This window comes from Crocodylus porosus, unplaced genomic scaffold (genome assembly GCF_001723895.1).
Source record: "Crocodylus porosus isolate Cpor-Errol unplaced genomic scaffold, CroPor_comp1, whole genome shotgun sequence".
In the NCBI taxonomy this organism is placed as follows: domain Eukaryota; kingdom Metazoa; phylum Chordata; order Crocodylia; family Crocodylidae; genus Crocodylus; species Crocodylus porosus.
Window position 1 is genome coordinate 41,676,946 of NW_017728886.1, and position 19,763 is coordinate 41,696,708.

At 40.0% G+C, this 19,763-nt stretch overlaps 2 protein-coding genes and 1 long non-coding RNA gene across 4 annotated transcripts in view; 1 reads left to right on the forward strand and 2 right to left on the reverse strand.

The window, feature by feature from the left end:
* LOC109308822 overlaps positions 1 to 10,348 on the forward strand; it is a 16,785-nt gene extending 6,437 nt beyond the window's left edge. The window contains exon 3 of the long non-coding RNA XR_002100709.1: positions 10,337 to 10,348. This is a non-coding gene — a long non-coding RNA (uncharacterized LOC109308822). The remainder of the gene's footprint in view (positions 1 to 10,336) is intronic.
* The window catches only part of CDK6 (cyclin dependent kinase 6), a 369,693-nt gene that overhangs the window by 66,537 nt on the left and 283,393 nt on the right, over positions 1 to 19,763 (reverse strand). The gene's annotated exons all lie outside the window — the stretch shown is intronic.
* PEX1 (peroxisomal biogenesis factor 1) overlaps positions 1 to 19,763 on the reverse strand; it is a 45,999-nt gene that overhangs the window by 2,461 nt on the left and 23,775 nt on the right. The window contains exons 12-23 of one of the 2 annotated variants that reach the window (XM_019533167.1): positions 18,944 to 19,114; positions 16,967 to 17,121; positions 15,895 to 16,084; positions 15,514 to 15,680; positions 14,128 to 14,262; positions 13,260 to 13,324; positions 12,861 to 13,003; positions 12,680 to 12,783; positions 10,146 to 10,322; positions 8,505 to 8,738; positions 1,556 to 1,753; positions 637 to 767 (exon numbers count right to left, since the gene is read on the reverse strand). In XM_019533167.1, coding sequence (XP_019388712.1) covers positions 637 to 767; positions 1,556 to 1,753; positions 8,505 to 8,738; positions 10,146 to 10,322; positions 12,680 to 12,783; positions 12,861 to 13,003; positions 13,260 to 13,324; positions 14,128 to 14,262; positions 15,514 to 15,680; positions 15,895 to 16,084; positions 16,967 to 17,121; positions 18,944 to 19,114 — 1,870 coding nt within the window. Of the gene's footprint in view, positions 1 to 636; positions 768 to 1,555; positions 1,754 to 4,338; positions 4,417 to 8,504; positions 8,739 to 10,145; positions 10,323 to 12,679; positions 12,784 to 12,860; positions 13,004 to 13,259; positions 13,325 to 14,127; positions 14,263 to 15,513; positions 15,681 to 15,894; positions 16,085 to 16,966; positions 17,122 to 18,943; positions 19,115 to 19,763 lie in introns of those variants that run through there. The other variant, XR_002100705.1, reaches the window with a different exon arrangement.

Sequence of the window (19,763 nt, forward strand, 5' to 3'; positions counted from 1 at the left end):
AAAAGTCAGACTTTTCTGGTTCCATAATAGGAAGATACTGGTAGCCTCTCAGGGAATTAACAGAAAAAGTAAATTAAAAAAAAAAGCTACAATAATCCTATACCCAAAATAACAGTACTATCTGCAGCTATCAACAAATAACAAGAAGGCTGCATAACAAGTGAAAGTCTGAATTTCTCAGGAAAGAATTTAAAAAGGAGGAGGTTGATTTGCTTTGCCCTCTACAACTTCCGTAAGAGACTTAAATATACAGTCCCCAAAGAATCTGAACATAAATGCACACAATAACATATATATCAGTGAAATGTATCTGGACAGATAGTTAAAGAACATTGCAACTGTATATAGTAGCAATAGAAATAACAATACCACATACAATCAAAATCCCTAAAAGCAAAAAAACCTGAAAACAGCAATGTATATGTTCATGAAAAACACTGATGAATTGTGCTTCCCTTGTCCAGATCTAATTTGTAAGCAATTCTGAAACAATTAAGTGACTCTGGAGTGCCAAGTTCAAGTCTATTCTTGATTCCAAATTTATATATTTTAAATAAAACTCCCTGACTTTAAACAACTCTTGAAATGTAAAAAAATATGATACAAGCATGTTTAGTAAAAGAATTTACTACTTACATTTCAAGAAATTTTTTCCGATCATCTTGACTAATTGATGGTCTTGTGCCTGCAAGTGCAGTCATCAGTTGGGATTGAGTAATGATTAAAGTACTCCTGTTTTGCACTGACTGACTGGGGGTAATAGCCTCCTTGAAAATAAAAATAAAAATACAGCAATGAATGGGAAAATGTTTATTACATGTAACAAGACACAGAGCAATACAGCAAAAAGCTTGGAGCTGTTTCCAAAATACAATATTCTGATGGTAACTAATTCAGGAGTAATGTATTAAGCTATAAGTAGGGATCTATTCGATTCATGATTTTGCAATTTTCAGGGACACTAGGAAAAAAGGCAGTTTCTGCAATCACCATGAGAACTGGAGTTCCTGGTGATTTTGTATGGAATCACCCAAAAAAAAAAAACCCCTCAACAAAAAAACCCTTATTAAAAAGAAAATGCTGGCCTGGCCTTGCAGCCTACCAGGGTGGTGGGAGAGCAGTCAAGATGCCAGCTCCACCCTCCTTCTTTACTAATTGGCCAACAGGACTGCCTTTTGTGTGGCCCTCTCTGCCAATCAGTGGTGACGGGCAGGGCCCCATGAATGGCAACACTCTCCACAAATCAGCGGTGAAGGACAGGGCCACCAGGACCCCTTGACTACTCAGTGGGGGGGATCTTGCCACAAAAATGGCACCAGGCGCCACATGCAGTCTGCAATTTTTTCTTCCCCTCTGCACGCTTTAAGTAGATCCCTAGCTATAAGACAAACAACATCTCTGAACATTTTATCAAACTTTGCATCTTCTGTGATTACACACAAACTTTGCTATGTTTTAGTGTAATACTGCAGAAATAATTTGTAAACAAACAAACAAAAAGTGAAAACTAAATGGGGAAAAAACAGGATTGAATTTTATGGAGAAACTGTCCTACTCCATTCTTGCTCTGGTAGTTGGCCTTGATAGCATTGATTTCAGTCCGGAGGTGTTCCATTTGCTCTTGATTAAGTTCCTGGTAACCTTCCTGTGAAGCTGTTCTCAGCACTGAGGGTTGTGATGATACTACATCTCTCAGACTCATGCCACTTAAATCATGGGTTGCGGAATTTGGTCCAGACAAACACAGAGAGCTCTATAGTGACAGGTGGAAAAAAAGATTAATTTATTCAAAATTGCTACTTCAGGAGTTAAGATTTTTATGCGACTGTTAGGTTGGAGTGTTGTAGCCATGATGTTTCAGAAGTCAAGCTTCTTTCTCAACTACACTAGGGGTCCAATTAAAAGGTATCATAAAAAAATCCTGCCCTCTTTTCATGTAAGCACACTTTTCATCTACTTCAGTTTTCTCTTATCACCAAAAAAAGTTCATTCTTTCTAAAGTATGTAATGTAGGTCATGTATAGTGACTTGCCAGAAAATAAAGCTTTAGGCTAATGAAACAAGATATTTGGGAGACAGAAATGCTTACAAAACTAGATTTTTCCAAAGTGAAATATGGTTACCTTCCTTTTTATGAACTTTCCTATCTTTGAAGAGTTTAATCTTTATTCCATATTTGTAATATTTATGCATTTATATCTAAGGTCTCTATGGATTTACTGTATTTAGTGAATCTGAGATGACTCTAAATTTTTAAGATGAACCCCCCCCAATAATTATACACTAGAAATAGAAAAATTTTTAAAAAATTTTTCCATGTCTAAAATCTGATCTTTGGAAGGTCATCTCAAATTCATCCTGTCCCCCACCTCCCCAATACAGCAAGGCAAGCAGCCACAGGGGGCCAGGTGGTCGTGGAGTAGGCACCAGGGGAGTCAAACGGTTTGCCCACTGACCCCCGCACTTGTCTCCCTGGATGCCTGCTTGCTCCTCAGTGCCTATCCCACCCTATCTATGTGTGCATCCCCAGGTACCTGTCCCACAACTCCTGCCTGTCCCCTGGGCTGGGGCTGAAGGCAGCATGTGCTACATGATCCCTGCCCCCAGCTGGAGTTGGGTATGCAATGACAAGGTAAACAGGGAAAAGAGGGAGGGGGAGGGAGGTGAGAGGAGAAAGCAGAAGCTTTGCGGGTATTTCAACCTTGGAGTTGTGGTTGGAACTGCAGCTGCTCCCCCTCTCCCCCACACCTGTACTTGAATCTAAAATGAGGAGCTGTCTTCTGCATGATGGAAGGGAGGGCTCACCTTAGAGTCAAGTAAATATGGTATACCTAAGTTATGCATTCCAGAACAAATGGCTACCACACAGGAAAGATACAAATGTTACCAAACTAAGCTAAACTAAAATTAATGTTCTAAATATATATATAAGCTTGCTCAATCAGAATACTTCAGTTATTACAAAATGAAAGACAGAAAACTCTAAATTAACATTAACAACCACATGAAACTTCAAGCATATAGATTCTACAACCTTAACTCTGATTCCGTATCAATACCATCTTTCAGCTAATCATCTATAGTATTTATTTATGCTGAAACCATGCTAGCAACTATCATGCTTCCTTGTGATTGCTGATAACATGTTTTTAACCATGTATCCAACAGGAACAACCAGACATACAATTCTGACAAAAATCAAAGATCACACCACATACACGTACAGGGAACATAGAGAGAAAAGTAAAATAAATAAAAGAATAATCAGAACATTTAAAAGAAAAAATTGTTTGGGGGAAAAGTATTTGAATTGCCTCATCTTAAACTTCTTTCAAGACCTGGAATAGACTCATTTAACTGGAACAAGCCTCTTGTAGGTCATATAAGTCTATTCTGTCAGTGTCATATGATGTTATCATCCCTAAACCACCCTTAAGAGACAGCTGTCAAGTCCAACTGAGTACCTCAAGCGATGACATTTCCACAGCTGCCTCTGGCAGCTTGTTCTACGCTCTGGCTCGTCCTCTATTTGTGAAGCCTTATTTACTATTTGACGCTAATTTTTCCTAAGGCAACTTTACGTTGCTCCTTGCATTTTTACTACAAATAGCATAATACTTGCTCAACTGAATTTAAAAAGGCATTGTAAACTTAACAAAATTATTTTTAAGCAGACTTATATTTGAAGATGTATATTCACTGTGGATAAAACAATTAGAAAAAAAACTTAATAGTATTTGACAAGCTTATCATAAGACTGTATTAGAACTTCTATTCACAGAATTAAAATGATCTCCCAAATGACCTTGAATGGAAGCAAAGACTGCCAAATAACCATGTGTTTTCTAAGAACATAGTTAAATATGAGTTAGTAAGTAGTTACTATTTAAATCTTAATGTCACCAAAATGACATAATAGTATTTTCCATATTAGTAGTGGTATTTTTACCCCTAAATAGTTAGGGACTCTTCCTGACAACAAGCAGCCATATCTCAACAGGGAAATATCATTTAAAACACAAGTTTGCCTCCAAAGTAATTAATATTTACTGTACATATTACTCCCCCAATAGAAATTTCAGAAGTCTCCCACTACTTAGTGCTGATTTGAAGATGGAACTTTATCAAGTTTTACAATTGGTTTTCCCCCCACTTCCCTGTAGTTTGTAGCTAAACCACTCCTTCTATTTGATATCCTGTTCTCTGCATGTCCTTTCACAGCATCTAATAAAAGTGACCTGTGGCTCACAAAAACTTATGCATCTCTGATTCAGTTAGTCTACAATGTGCAACTCTACCCTGCCTTCTGTCTGACTCCAGATTAACATGACTACCTACCTCAATCTGTTTTTCCTATGAATTCACACATTGTTGTCTTATTTTGGTCACTGTGCTTAGCTTTAGGATGTGGTATCACTATTTAAAAGAAAAATAAGTTTGCTTTTTTATCTGTTTACTGCATTGCATCACATTCCCCAGCCCACTTTCTTGTTCTTCATAATTTCTATTCTTTAGCTTTTCACTCTGAATTGAACCTGTGCATGTATGACATGTGAGTTATAATAATGTGTTCAAGCCACTGGTCCAAGATCAAACCCTGAATGATAATTACTGACATTTTCTTGTGGTAAATCCTGTGTGTAATACAAATGAAGGTATAAAGCAAAACAGGTTCTTTGACTGGGTGATACCAAAACAAGAGGAGTTCTACTTCTTAACACTGACTTCAGTTCTTACAGCTAGGAACACAGTCACTGGTAATAACCCACCCAGCCATAAATATGCACTGACAGAAGAGTCTTTTGGAAACAAAAGTACTACAAAGGATCAGGCCAGCACATTTATGCTAGTGCCAGGCAGTCTTATGTTGGTATTAACAAGGAGCAGATACACTTTATATGGCCCTAAGCAGGTATAAAATACAGAATCTGGGATAGAGTTATACAAGGAAAAATTAGGAATGTGTATTGTGGCCACTGTCCTAGGGTATCTGTTTGCTAGGTGCAAAGAGTCAATACCAGGTTGCCAGCCACCTTGTGGTAAGGTGCTATAATAACAAGTACTGCAACAACTGCCCTGGAACCGTGGTTTTTACCTTTTTTTCATTTGTGGACCCCTAAACAATTTTGAATGGAGGTGCAAACCCCCTTGAATTGTAAATGTGGGTATTCAGATATTTTTGATTGATCATGGTCATCTTTTGCAGACCCCTTAGACCAATGGTTCTCAACCTTTTTTGTACCAGGACCCATTTGTAAACATTGATGGCCAGTCCTGACCCAGTAAACAGTTTAAGTAGCTAGCCTCCTGTCAGCTTGCAAGTGGAAACCTGTGGTTTCCTACATTTTTCTCCTTTAAAGGAGAAAATCCTTGATTTTTCATGATTGTTTATGACCCTTTCATATATTCTTGTGGCTCACTTTTGGGTTGTGACCTATGGGTTGAGAAACACTACTTTAGAGCTAGTCTGTGGAACCCCAGGGGTCCATGGACCACAGGCTAAAAACCACTGCACTAGGAGATTTAGGCCAGGTTCAGATGTTCAGTTTCTACTGGGAGAACTGCTGCTCACCAGTGGAAAATAAGTGTGGAAACATTCAAGCTTTTTCTCCCAAAGCAAAATTGGCCACCCCAGAAGAAAAATAAATCAGGAACAACCAGAGTTAAATTGCTCCAAGGAGAGTTTCTCTTGGGAGACTGAATGTCTACATACTTTCCTGTGGCTTAACTCCTCCTGGGGCCCAGGAAGAGTGGGGCTGGACTGGGGTCACCTCAGTCTGGAGAAGGCAAAGGGAGCAGCTGCTCCCCACATTCTGTAGATGAGAAGGAGCAGCCACAGCTCTTCCTTGCCTGCTTCTCACACTGGAGTTCCCAGCATAAGAAGCAGGCAGAGGCTTTGTTGTGCTGCTCCCTCTGTTTCCCCTGGTATCCCCTCCCCCAACATCCCCTCCCTCAGCTGAGCCATGGGAGTGGTGATTAAAAAGCCGGAAGGGCTGGTGTGTGGATGCTTTCCCTCATCCCATTTTCCACCCCACAGGCTTCCCCTGACTGTCCATATGACCCAGAGCAGAGCAGGCTGAGGCAGACTGTTTTGCTGTAGTGACAACACTTGGGAGCCTTACCACCACAGTAAAATGCCCCTGCCACAGTCATGAACCCTGTTATGTTTTGGGGTTTCCAGCATACTATAATTTTCTTGTGTTTTATTGTACTGATGTGGCATGTGTGGTCTAGTTTGAAAACCTGTGTTATTGTATATCCATTTATGCTGCTGTCATCACTCTATAGAATGTGTTATACTGCTTGCATATATCTTTATAGTTTTGGATATGGTTTAGCTAGGGAACTTAGGGAGAGGGTAAAACTATTAATTATCCCTTGCCATTGTGTTCTAGGTCCAGAAGAACTGCTACTCACGATAGAAGATACAAGGGGCCCCTGGTAGGACGGGCACTCCTGTGCACTGTCTGCCAAAGATGGGGTTAATCAACTCTATGATAGCAAAGGCATCTAGGAGTAATGGCCTTTCTGCCAGAGGGGCTCTAGGTGTCTCACAGTAGCCAGAAACTTCAGAAGGGTTCTGGTGACTCATGGGTGATCAGAATAATGCTGATGAAAGGGGTTGCAAAGTTTTGTGCAGAGTGCCAAAAAAAGCCCTGCAACCTCAGTTTGCAAGATGTTGGTGTGCCAGAGGCAGATGGAGGGGGACTTGTGAGGGGCCCGATCCTTGTGGCAGCGCAGTCTTGGCTCCCTGTGTACCCTGAGGTGTGTGTGCGCTTGCTGTTGGCAACAAGCTGGGCCATGGCTCCACAGACCCCGGCGCAGTTGCCTGCAGCCTCCCTACTGCCTGGTACGAACAACTCAGGCTCCGTGGCTGGTTACAGGGGCTTGCCCAGAACCCAGGCCAGCTGTGATGTGCTGAGCAAAATGGCTTCATGTGCCACACTGGCACACATGCCAGTTGCTGACCCCTGCCTTAGAGGTTTTTTATAAACATTGGAATATTTGTCTCAGGCTTTGAGGTTCAGCTGGCCCCAGTTACAAGGACTGGCAGAATCAGCAGGAAGGCCGATTTTTAGAACTCTGGCAAGAACTCTCATGGGAAGCTAGGGGTAGCCAGGTTAGAGGGTAAGAATCTGTACTTATTTTATTTTCTGACTCCAGACTGGGAGACCAGATTATGCAGGTCTGTTTTGTTTGCATAATTCCTTCATCCTATGTAAATAACGAACATCTTGGAATACGGTGTCCAACAAACACCACAACCCTTAGTAGAAAGCTGCAATCTTTACAAATGCCCAGACAGGGTAGACACAATCCACACATCATGCAATATGACAGTGGCTCATAGACTAGGAAGCTGATATCTGATGCCACATGAAAGGAGAATCTTTTTGCTGCTTGACTCCATACTGACTGCCAGTGAAAACAGTGATTTCTGGGCAAGTAATATTCCAGGCTGATTCTCTATATGTGGGGGAGGACTTGGGACTTCTTCCATAACCCTAATGTGGCATCCACTCAAGGCTGATAGAGATCTCCCACCTCCACTGCAAAATCTGGCATATAACGCCAGGGGAACTGGGGCTTGCTGACATAAGGAGCTATCTTGTGACAACCTCAGTCTCTTACTTGGAGCAAGTGGCAGTACAGAAGGGAGAAACTTGTGCCTTCACTAGTGCCCCATGGTCAAGTTTGTGACAGTTGCCTTGTACTGCCCTGGATAACCCCAAAGCAGCATGGGACAAGGTGTGCTGCTGTGGCCCTGAAGCAAGGCTCCCAGAGGTTGAGTGCTCCTCTGGGTTAAGGAGAGAAGCTGTTCTCCTGCAAGGGAGAACCAGGAGGATTGCCACCATGGAAAAATGACTCCTGACCATCAGCTGACTGGTGGGATGTGGAGGCGTTCTCCCAGGGCAGGAAACCTTCCTGGGGCTGTTTGTGGAAAGGAAGAGGACAGAATGTTAATTAGTGGGCTCCCCTAAGGGCAGGTATAGGTGCCCAGGGAGCAGCCCTCTAGTGCCCCCTGGCTGGAGAGCTTGTCTGTGAAGCTCTCTAGCCATGAGGCTGGAGGACTGTTTGTACAGTCCAACTCTGGGGCTATTTTTCTAATGGAAGACTTTTTTTCTGGTCAAAACAAATGTTTTTACACAGCCTTAGTCTTCCGTCTGTTTTAGACACCAATGCAACTATGCAATGCCAATGTAATACTGATGTCAATTACAACAGTGTTAAATGTGTCATGTGTCCAGACATGAAGAACTACTTCCACTATTTCCAGTTTGGGAAGCAGCAAATGAAACAGGTATAACATGTCTCACTGGCATCCTTCCTGAAGCTGTAATTGAGTGGTACAAACACACCCTAAGACTTCTCTCCTTCAGCCTATGGAAAAGTCAATAGTAGATTCTGCAGGGCTTTTTTTAAATTCACTTCATATATTTTTTCATTTCACTCCAGGAAAAACAAATATTTAGAATGTCAATTATGAAAAAAAGACAAATTACCAGTTCTGAAGGAGTTCCATTTCCCAGCTCCGATTCATATGAACTACCAAAATAAAGACGATACATGTTGGATCTTCCTGAGTCTTCAGGAAGCAACTCGGACATCTCCAAGGAAATGAGAGAATGCTCTAGCCCTCCTTCTCCCTCCCCTGTTGAATCTTCTGAACCACTGCTGTGATTTAAGAAAACCATAGAAGAGAGACTGAAGTCACTGTCAGAACTGGAACCAAAATCCTGGGACAAACCAAGAAACATAATTAGAGGCTTTAATTAATTCATAACTACCAGTAACGTGAAGTTTAATTTAAAAATTGGCATTCAACAAAAAATTTAATTGGGGCAGTCTGGTCAGTTGCCAATTTTATCCATATGTCTTCCATTACAAGTACATTTCTAAATGTTTTGCAGAGAAAATTCTACAAATTTGGACTGAACTTTCTTCTTTTGTGGTAGAACAATAATAACTTTTTTATTTGCTTGTGTTATATCCTAAAAATGGTAAGATATGTTTAAGAAACCAATGTGGATTGTACATCTGTATTCTTTCTGGCTGGTGAAGGATAGCTGAAAAGTTCTTGGACCATCATTAGTAGGAATTCTCAAGTTTTCTAGCAAGGAGAAAATCCTACTGCTAACTTAGAAAGAGGCTTTGGGTATGCCATTTCTTTGAGATAATATCATGTGGTTTGGACAGTTTGGAAATACACTTCTTGATTAAGGCTAAACAGAAGGTTGTGTTGAGTTTATGCTGATGGTATCCTTTACCCTTGAGTTCATTTTGATCGTTTCTTTCACCCTGGTGGTTAGAGCTAGATATGGCACAAACTACACTTTAATTTTGTCCATAACCTCCTCTTAATGATGGATGATTATCAAATCTCTGGACTGATCATTAGCCATGTATTAACAAAGACATTTTGGGTTCTTATAAAGGCTCAGGGCAGCTTACAATAACAGAACAGAACAACATATAAAACAGAAGAATGAACAAGAGAAAAAAAAACTTAAAAGGCAACTTTTATCAACATAAAACTGAAATCCCCTCAGTGATATCCTAAGCCTTGTTTTGTTTGCTAAGTGCCTGCCTAAATAGGAGGGTCTTGCACTGCTTCTGAATGAAGTTCAGGCTCTGGCAGACCTCAGTAAGGAGGGAGTTCTAGAGCTGATGAGTGACTGCTGATAATGATGTCCCGTGTGTTTTCACTAAGTGCACTTGGCATACTGATGGTACTTGCAGGAGGTTACTCTTAGCTGACCTTAGGGACTATGCGATAGAGCATAAGACAGAAGGCAGTCCTTAGGCAAGTAGGGCCCATGCAAATAGCAAATGTGTTTGGCAAGAATAAATCAATTTTACATTGAAAACCTGGGGCGTATTTAAAGTGGCAAAATATATTTAAAAAAATAATAATTTTGTCAGAGAGAGAGAATACTACAATTATTACTATGTAGCAAACAGAGTAAGATTTAACTTCTGACAGAATCTAGAAATTACAATAATTACAAAAAAGGAAGAAATTTTATTAAATATTATTTCACCAGAAATAGGGGAAATCTATTTTTGACAAAGTTGCCTTCTTCAAAAGAGATGAGTAACAAAACAGTGGTCAAAGGAAATGCTTTACATTTCAGTGTACTTACTTGTGGTAAGCTTGAACCCAAACTAGAATGTACTGCCTCTAATTGAGCATTGTATAATAAAGCTTCCAAGTCTGCTCCTGTGAAATATTCTGTTTTTGCTGCCAAATATTGTAAGTCCACATCATTTGCCAAAGGCAGAGAATGACTAAGGGCCTTTAAGATTTCATAACGAGAAGTCTATAGAAGAAAAGTACTGTAAATAAAAGCCATCTGTTTCTTTTTCTTCCTTTTAATTGCTCTGCAGTATGTTAGCACTGTGCTTTATGAGGAACTTTCTAACAGGTCAAAATTAATATGCAGAAATGTATTTTGAAAGACAATACTAGTATAATTAAAACAGCATATATAGGGACACGTGTCATAGTAAACAATCTATTCCAAATTACAACCATATAATCTTTTCTCGAACTGTTTGTGGAAAAAATACCTAATGCACCATAATTCTCTAATTATACTGTCAGTAGCTAAGATTTTTAAAAGTACCATGAATTATGAACTTTCAGATAAGTATTGTAAATATAACTGAATTTGCATTTTTATTTGTGGTCCCCTTTCTAAACATAGGGACAGAAGTTTTACATACATCAGTGTAAGTGATCAGAAACCAGTTTAAACCTGTAACAGAACAGAAGTTCGGTGCACTTAAATGACTTCCAAAATGGCCAAACCTGGTTTAAGATAAACCTGGTTGGATGCATTATCAGACTTAGGTCAGATTTAGGTCAAGCCAGTTTATGGAACTTTTGTTCTAGATCCCCTCCTGGTTCAAGTTAACCCACAATCCCCCAGCATCCCAGGATGCTCTGCAGTTAGGGGCTGTCCTGTCTGCTCCAGGGGAGCAGGGTCTACCCCATGCCTCTGCTCCCTAGCTGGAACATTATCACTCTTCCAGCCTGCAGAGGAGGACGCATGGCGGAAGCCCCTCCACCTGGCACCGGACCCCCACCTAGCGTCTTCCCAGCACAGAGGGGAGAAGCCTACAGCAGGCCTTTCCTCCCTCCCCCTTCCTGCCAGATGATTCCCCTAGCCATGCCCCCTCCTCAGCCTCCAGGGGAGTGGGGGTGGGAAGAAAGCCTACAGTAGGGCTTTCTTCCTTCCCCCTGCCTGCCAGGAGCCAGATGATTCCCTCAGCCACACCCCCTCCTCAGCCAGCTAGGCATGGCTGAAGAAATTGCTCTGCTCCATATAGTTTCGAGAAACCTGCAAAGATTGGATCAATTCAGCCCGAGGCTTTTCGGCTGTCTGTATTTAGCCTAGAACAGAAGTGTTCAAAAAAAGGGAAGATGAGTCTTTTGGTCTAAAGAGTTAATTTCCTGTACTATAGGAATAAAAATGACATATTTGATTAGGTGGTGTTTGCATCCTATTATGCATGGTTATCTTTCTTGTGTACATGATAACGAAAAGGGGTGTCATTTGTGAAGATAGCCACATAAATTGAAAATTAACAGCAATAATTTTCAAATCACAGATAATCAGAGAGACAATCTTTGCAGTCTCTTCAGGACACATGCAAAACTTAAGTCAATGACTGTCCTTCCATTTACTGCATAAAGTGCTGGACCAAGCCCTTCGAGGGATCATAATGCTCTATGGGAATATCAGTTTTTGGGGACAAATAACGAAGAGCCCAATCAACTGGACTTCATACCCTCCTCGTCTAGAATACAGAAGGGAAACGGAGAGTGGGAATGGAAGTGGCTCATGGTTCAATGCCAAGAGCAGATTTCCTGGGTCACTAATTTGCATAGGGAAACAGAATGTTTTGCTATACCAGCTTAATTAGTCATTTTGGCCCTTCTTATAGGTGAAAAGAAAAGCCTGAATCTCCCAACTTCCAATAGCAACATATTTCCTGTAGACAAACCCTCTTTTATGAAGAGTTTGTCCACAGGACTCAGATTTGGTCCCAAGTTTGTGGGAAACATCAGGCAGCTACATGAAGATATAACAATATTAACATCACTGTTCAAAATCCAACATGACACTTGTAACACTGCATTACAATATCTGAAAGGTGACATTCCTTTTATAAACACAAGTCTAAAAACAGTGGATTTAGACTACAGGGAGCACATGGGCGGGGGTGGAGGTTGGTCAGTGTTAAAGCTGAAGCAGATGCCTGCATGCCCTGCCTATGTCCCATCCCAGTCTTTACTAGAATCCATAGCAATGGGCCCTTTTCCCAACCATGCGGAATGAGAAAAAAACCCTTGTCTGGTATTTGAGTAAATACAGTAATTCTCCAGTGCTTTCAACACTGTGCCTTTGGTTAAATTCATGGAAAGGGAGCAAAGAACTATCTTAATTTCGTCAGGTTTAGTGTCCACTTTAAACTTGCTGGACTGGAGTAATACGAGTCATTTTTATACCACTGCAATGACAAAGAAGTCAATGGAGTGGCATTGCATAAAACTGGAGTTATGCAGTAGTGGATCAAGTTCGTTTTTCAGGTGTCAGTGACAACACAAAGTATAATGCAGCGGAGAATCCTTTCACATATCGTACAGTATTTTGCTTTTTTCCTTTTTTACCTGATCAGGAGGTGGACAGTATATGCATTTATCCAGTCTACCTGGTCTTAACAGAGCAGGGTCAATCAAGTCAGGGCGACTAGTAGCAGCCAACACATAAACCCCTTAGAAAAATCAGGAGAACTTCATTAGTATCTGCTGAATTCTTGCCTGAGAAAGTTACATACAGCTGAATTATTACCTTGTAAGCCTTCCACTCCATCTAGCTGAGTCAACAGCTGGTTAACAACCCGGTCTGTTACTCCAGTATTATCATGACCTCGGCGAGGAGCAATAGAATCAAACTCATCAAAGAAAACAATGCAAGGCTTAGCTGCCTGTGCCCTAGAATAAAATATAACCCAACGCCAATACATCTATTAACTTTTGGTTAAACAGAACAAACCTGCTTAAAAATGTAAAATACACTTGCTGTTTTGTCTAAAAGTCTGCTTCATGATTCAGCAGGTCTGGCTATTTCAGGTCTATGATTAAAGTCACTATGCCAGGTCTATCTACTGACAAGAAAATTCAAATAATTTCTTTTTATCATCAAACGGCAGAATCTATTTATAAACCCACAAATCTTAATAGGACCAACCTGATAAAGAGCTCTCGAACTGCTTGTTCACTTGCTCCAATATATTTGCTAAGTAGCTCTGGTCCCTGTAAAAACAAAAAGAAAAGGAGACTTGTGATTTTCTTTTAATTAAAATTACCTTAATTTCTTAACCTTAATCTGTTAACAAGGTGAGATACTGTAGGACCAGAGAAACCACTATTTATGCTAGCAAAAGATAATTTCAAATAATAGGAAAGCAATGATTGGCAAATTAAACAAAATGCCCCTCAAACTTTGCCAAGTGATTTTAATTCCGCCGTTTCACAGATTTCTCATTACAAGGGGAAATATGCTACAGTGTCACAAGACTATGGATCCCCCTGTACTTCGAAGATGCATTTAAATTATTTTACCACTGCAGTCAAAGTTAGGATAATTATATAATGGATGTGAAACTAAGAAAATGGGACAGTTTCCTAAAAAACACTTTACAATTAACAGCACACAACCCCTTCCCCTCTTGTGATAACTACATAGCCACACCATGAAATCAGGCAGGAATGATTAGATATTCAGATTTCCAAGCTCTACACTTATCTCCCAGTTCAGAAAATTTTTCAGCAATGACCTTTCTTTGCCAAACACGTTAATCCTTACTTAGCAGATAACTACTAATAATTTTGTTAAAATTCCTTAAGGATTGGGAATGAAAAATATGTAGCACTTTCTTTCTGGACACTAAGTGACCATATGACCTTATTTTGGAGTTTCTTACTCTGGTATTTTGTTTTTGTATGCACATTTTACATTCCTGTCCCTGTGTAGTTCCATCCCCCCGAGACAGCGTAATTCTTTTGGGAATTTCATTCTACCCCAAAGATCTAATAAACCATCAATATTTTGTTACCTTGATGCTGATAAAATTCATTCTACTCTCTTGGGCAACTACATGAGCTAAGAGGGTTTTCCCTGTTCCAGGAGCTCCATATAACAAAACTCCTGTCCTCTGTCGTATGGGCAGTTTTGCAAAGAGTTCTGGATACTGAAAAAAAAGGAATCACGGTAGCATCCATTCTTTAAGATGTAATTATTGATAACGTTGTAATAACTGAGCTCTGACTAGTGCTAGTTTCTATGGATATTCTTGCAGAATTACCTATTTCATCCACATTATCATCAAAAAGAGCTTTACTGATGTACTTATTGGCTACATTATACCTATAAAACATTATACCTATATTACAGTAACCTAACACTTGCCTTTGCAAAATACTCTGACCATTTACTGGAAGAGTTTCAGGGTAAGTGGATCAAACTCACTCTGGTGCTTTTGGGCTGGCTAGAATAGCATAAAGGGGGGCTAGAGTAGCATAAACTAATACCAGCCAAGGGGACAGAGACAGCCTTAGGGGTGGGCAGCGTGGGCAACTGCCCAGGGCACTGTGGTCAAGGGGCACCAAACACACACACACACACACACGAGCAGCCCATCCTCACAGCAGTGCTCTCTCCTGCCCCATCCCAGCTGATCCGTGTCCCAGGCACGAGGAGCAGTGCCCAGCCCAGCCTGCCTGGCATACCTCCAGCTACTGCTTAGAAGGAGCCAGTGTGGGCATGTTTGGGTGGGGTGGTCTATCTGCCTTCCTCCTGCACAGTAGCAGCAGTGCCTGTCTACCTAGTGCCTGATGCTGCTCTGGCTTCCTGCTGGACTGCATTCCTTCCTGCCTGCCTCTACCTCTGCCTGCAGCAGCTCTGGCTGACTGGGGAAGGGGTGGGGAGGGGGAAGGTAGGGAGGAGGGAGAGATGACACCAAAATACAAGTTCACCCAAGCCAGAGTACCATTTTCCCTAATGCTGGCTCTGCAAGGGGAGACTCCCAGGCTAAGGCACTGTAGAAGACAGTTGTAAGTGTTACATTCTGAAGACTTGCACATAAGTCCTGGAGTAAAATGGCATGTCGGGAGGCAAAAGCAGTATGCCAGTGGTGAGGTCATTATACTATGGAAATGTCAGGGAAGTTCTACAAACCACTTGCAGTAAGGCACCAGCTGCTATATTTCATATAGGCCCTGAGGGCTAGCTATGGCACACTGAGGTTTTTTTTTTGCATCAGGTCTGTTCCGACGGCAGAAGACTTAAAACCACATTAGCCTTCTCCGTGTTAGGACTCCAAGTACTATACTGATCCCCTAAGCATCCATTCTTTCCTTAAAGTAGAGCTGTTAATCAGAATTCCGAAACATGATATGCACAATACTGCAGCAACTGTTCCTTGTTTAAAAGAAAAGGATACCTTTGCTGGTAACTGGATAGTATCCATGAGTATTTGCTGGACATCCTTTAAGCCACCAATCCTGTCCCAACCCATATCTTTAGGTTTGTGTAAGTTAACATTTCTCAGAGATGATGGTGTAAAACCTTTTAAAGCTTTTTGAAAATGTGAAGTTGACAGATTCAGTTCTGCTTAAAAAAAACAAACAAACCCCAGAAATAAAAACTGCAGTGAGAAAGTAGAACAACTTGTAGTTCCTATGAAAAACAACTACACTTTTAAATGGAACAATTAAATACATATTACATGTAAAGATAAAGACAGTTTTGTATTATTACAAATGTTTTTTATCTGATGGAATTAAAATTATGTAAGTAGAGATTTTGTGAAAATATCACATACCTTCTTTTTTGCATGCTCTCCTGTTAGAAACACATGCATGTATGGCACGATCCACAAGCAATGTAAAATCTCTAGCTACAAATCCTTCCGTTTCCTTTGCAATATGCTGCAGATCAAGATCACAGAACTTGTTTACAGTGCAGCTCAGTTTATTTTCTATTATGGAACACAACATTTGACATCTCTGCTCCTGAAAAATGAAAATGTACAGCTAATTTATGTGCAGTTCTACACTTACATGGATTTATCACTCAAAGAGGGCACAAATGTCTCAGATGTGTGAAACAGTCACCAAAATGTTATTCAACATAGGGCTTTTTGTCCACTAGGCACAAGTCTAGTATAACAAACTGAATGTGTTTCCTTTTAAGAAAGTGCTAATATTGCACTGAAACCTTAAAAGCATTTCATAGTACTCTGGTCAAGAATGGCTATCTAACATTTTGTCATCATAACAACTGTTGAACTTTATATTGTCATGCAACGTGATGTTTCCAATGAAGTCCTATCTTCTGCTGTAAATCAGAGATTTGAAATGCAAGACTTGGGCAATACAGGTAGATGTTATACTGGATATTAATTATACTGTCCAGACAATGATTTTAAAATACTGGTTTATGACAGGACAACAAAGAGAACAACTTGGATTCAGTTCCAAAGTGTAAGGGATAGTCTGTGATAAGCTATGTCTAAATCATTATTTTTCCTGCAGAGAACACTGCATTCAATATATTTTTGCTATTTTTTACCATGACATTACAGTCTATTTAAAAAAGTTAAAAAATAACATTCCTTACAGACATTTTATAACAAAAAAGAAATTTCAGAGGTGCACATTACAGTGAAATATCTATTAATTTGGATGGTTGGAAGCCAGTCACAAATAGGTATTCCTTTTGCTGTCTTTTCAAAGCACCTCAAGACAACATATAGAAGAGTTACAAGGTATTTAATATCATAAAAGATCAAATAGCAAACTGTCAGCCACAAACTATTCTTTTTTTTGTTTAATATCTGGGGCAGCAAGTCAAAACCAACATTTTGATCGAAGTTATTCATTGACTGCACTTGCCTGATTTGGAGGCTGGATATGTTTAAAGCACTGAAACATGTGAATTCCTTGAGCAGAAACAAGAGAAGGATGCAGGGAATGTTCTGACTGGCTTGTGGCAATTAATGCAATCAAGCTGCCCATTGAAATGACTTCTTTTATCACATCTTTCAAAACTGGGTAGAGAAGACAGTTTCATGAATTAAAAATATTCTATATTCCATATATCGATACTGTGCATTTGATAGTGGAAAGGATTGTTAAAACAAATGAAATAATAATTAATACTATAATACCTTTCTGTAATGTATTATAGTATTTTCTAACTCACTGGACCCTGATAGTTCAAGGAATATGCAAGAAACAAGAGGGCGTGTCTACAAGTGCACTTTAATATGCATTAGCTTATTTTAATGTGCATTACAGCATCACAAAAAACATGCTCGTTATCTTATGCACATTAAAATAGGCTAATGTGCATTTTCTAGTACCTCACAGTGGAGGTACTAGAATAAATTAATTAACTAAAGCACATTAGTGGATGTGTAGATGTGCCCAGATTGTGTTAGAGTTGGGAGAGATGTTAAATAAGCTTTCAGTCTTATTTAAACAGAAGGGTGTGCTCAAAAGCTTACCTAGCAACTTTTCCACCTATGCAGCTGGTCCAGTGAAAATAAAGTATCCCACCTCAGAAATCTTTATTTTTCATAACACACTCTAATATAGATCCACTATTTTGCAGTGCAGGTCACTAATGATAATATCTACATTCTAATAATGAAGATGATTTTTTTTCTCTACTGTGAATTCTGCTTCTCTAACTGGAATTAAGATTCAGAAAGCTACTATCCTAAATCTATAACTTAGGTTATATAGCAATAATATACTTACCATATAACAATAAATATAATTGTTTGTTTTACTGTATTCTGTGACAAGCTAAGAGGATGAAAGCCTCTTATAAACTATCCAGAAGCTGCATCTGTATAAACTGTACAGATGCGAGAGATTCTTTGGTGATATATCTTTTATTGGAAAAAAGGAAAGGCACTGTGTGCCTGAAAGTTTGTCTAACATCTCTCTCAACTATACAGTTGGTTCAATTAAAAAAAAAAAGAAGATATTACCAGAAACTTGTGCTTCTTACATAATTCCAAGACCATAGCGGCTGTGCCCCTAAATGCATTAACTATAAAGATAGATCTTTAAGCACAGAGAGTAAGAAACCTATGAGATTTCATGGACAAAAATAAAGAAAGTATATATGCAAGGTAGATCATATAGGTTTAAAGGTTTAAAATTCTATCCGTCTGTTGCGTGTACAAAATGTATATATGAAGTATTAAAAAACTGAAACTTTACACATAATAACAAATACTGTGCATGCAACTTAAGTGAACATTTTTTAAATACCATTTCAGTGTGAATCTAGAACTTCAAAAAACACCTAATAAAAATTGTAATCTCCCTCTGCTACAAAAAGTGAAGCTCTGTGTTCACAGACTCAACTCTACATGGACAGAATTTAATACAGTTTAATATTAAAATACATTGCTGCTAATTATTTAATATTAAACCTTTTCAATGCAGAAAAATATCTGTGAAAAGATTTACTAATGGCTGAAAATAGGGGTCACATGGATATATAGTTCACTTATTCAATTAAAGTGTCTGAGTTGTGAATATTATAATGACCGAGAGGCTAAATAAAATGAAGTGTACCAAGTAGGCACATAAAGAGGTTACGTATTCAGATAAGAGAAATATTACTTATATGTAATAACCAATATTAATGACTTTGGTTTAAGATTCAGCTGAAGCGTGCTAAATGTTGCAGCTACTCTGAAGATGTGAACAATATAGCTGCTAAAACATCACAACTATCAAGGCCATTATGATTCGAGTACAAAAAGTTACCCAAGTTACACCACGTTTTTATCCAAACAACAAAAAAATGAAAAAAAAACCCCCACTCAGAAGCTGTTAGTACAGTACTACCATGTGCAAGTCTATTGCTCTGAACTGCTTCAGGGCTGTTCTCATGTTCTGGAGCAGAAGGAACACCAACAATGTGATCAAGATCATCCATTAAAAGAATGGATGGCTGCCGCCATGCTGCCTCTAAAAAAGCTTCCTCCACTTTTTTCCGTATATTTTCTAATCTTCTTCCTAAAATAAAAATACAGACATGGTGACAAAATGCAAATTTAAACACTGATTTTTGTCTGCTCTGGCAACAGAAAGGAGATTTGGACATATTTCAATTGGGTTCATAAGAATTTCTTCAATGGGAAGAATTTTCAGTTGGAATAGAGCTGCCTATGTTAGACCTACACCGACCTTGGCTTTTCCTTGGAAAAGGAAGTGCCAGATCATGGCCATCCAACAAAGACTCTCAGGTGCTGATACAAAATGGAGTAATGTAAAGCAGTGTTTCACAACCAGTGTGGCATCAGAAATGAACAGGTGTGCCGTGAAATGTTGCCAGGCTATTTTTGCAGCCTGAAGGGAGCAGGGGGGACAGGACCAGCCCCCCCACCCCCCGGCTGTCCGCTGTGTCGCTGCCACCACCTGCTGGGCTGGGGGGAGAGGGAGAAGAGAAGGCTGGGGAAGGAGAGAGGCCCAGGGCCAGGTTTGCTCCCCTCCATCCTTACCCCTGCTGCTTTAGGGCCAGAGCCACTCCCCCTTGGGGAGCTGGCGGGGACAGAGCCCAGGGTCTGCCCTGTTCACCCACTCCTGTCGTCCAGCTCCGTCCTCTTCCCCACCAACCCCACTCCCCCTCAGTGGTTTGGGTTCAGGCTGGGGGCCGCTCCCCCCC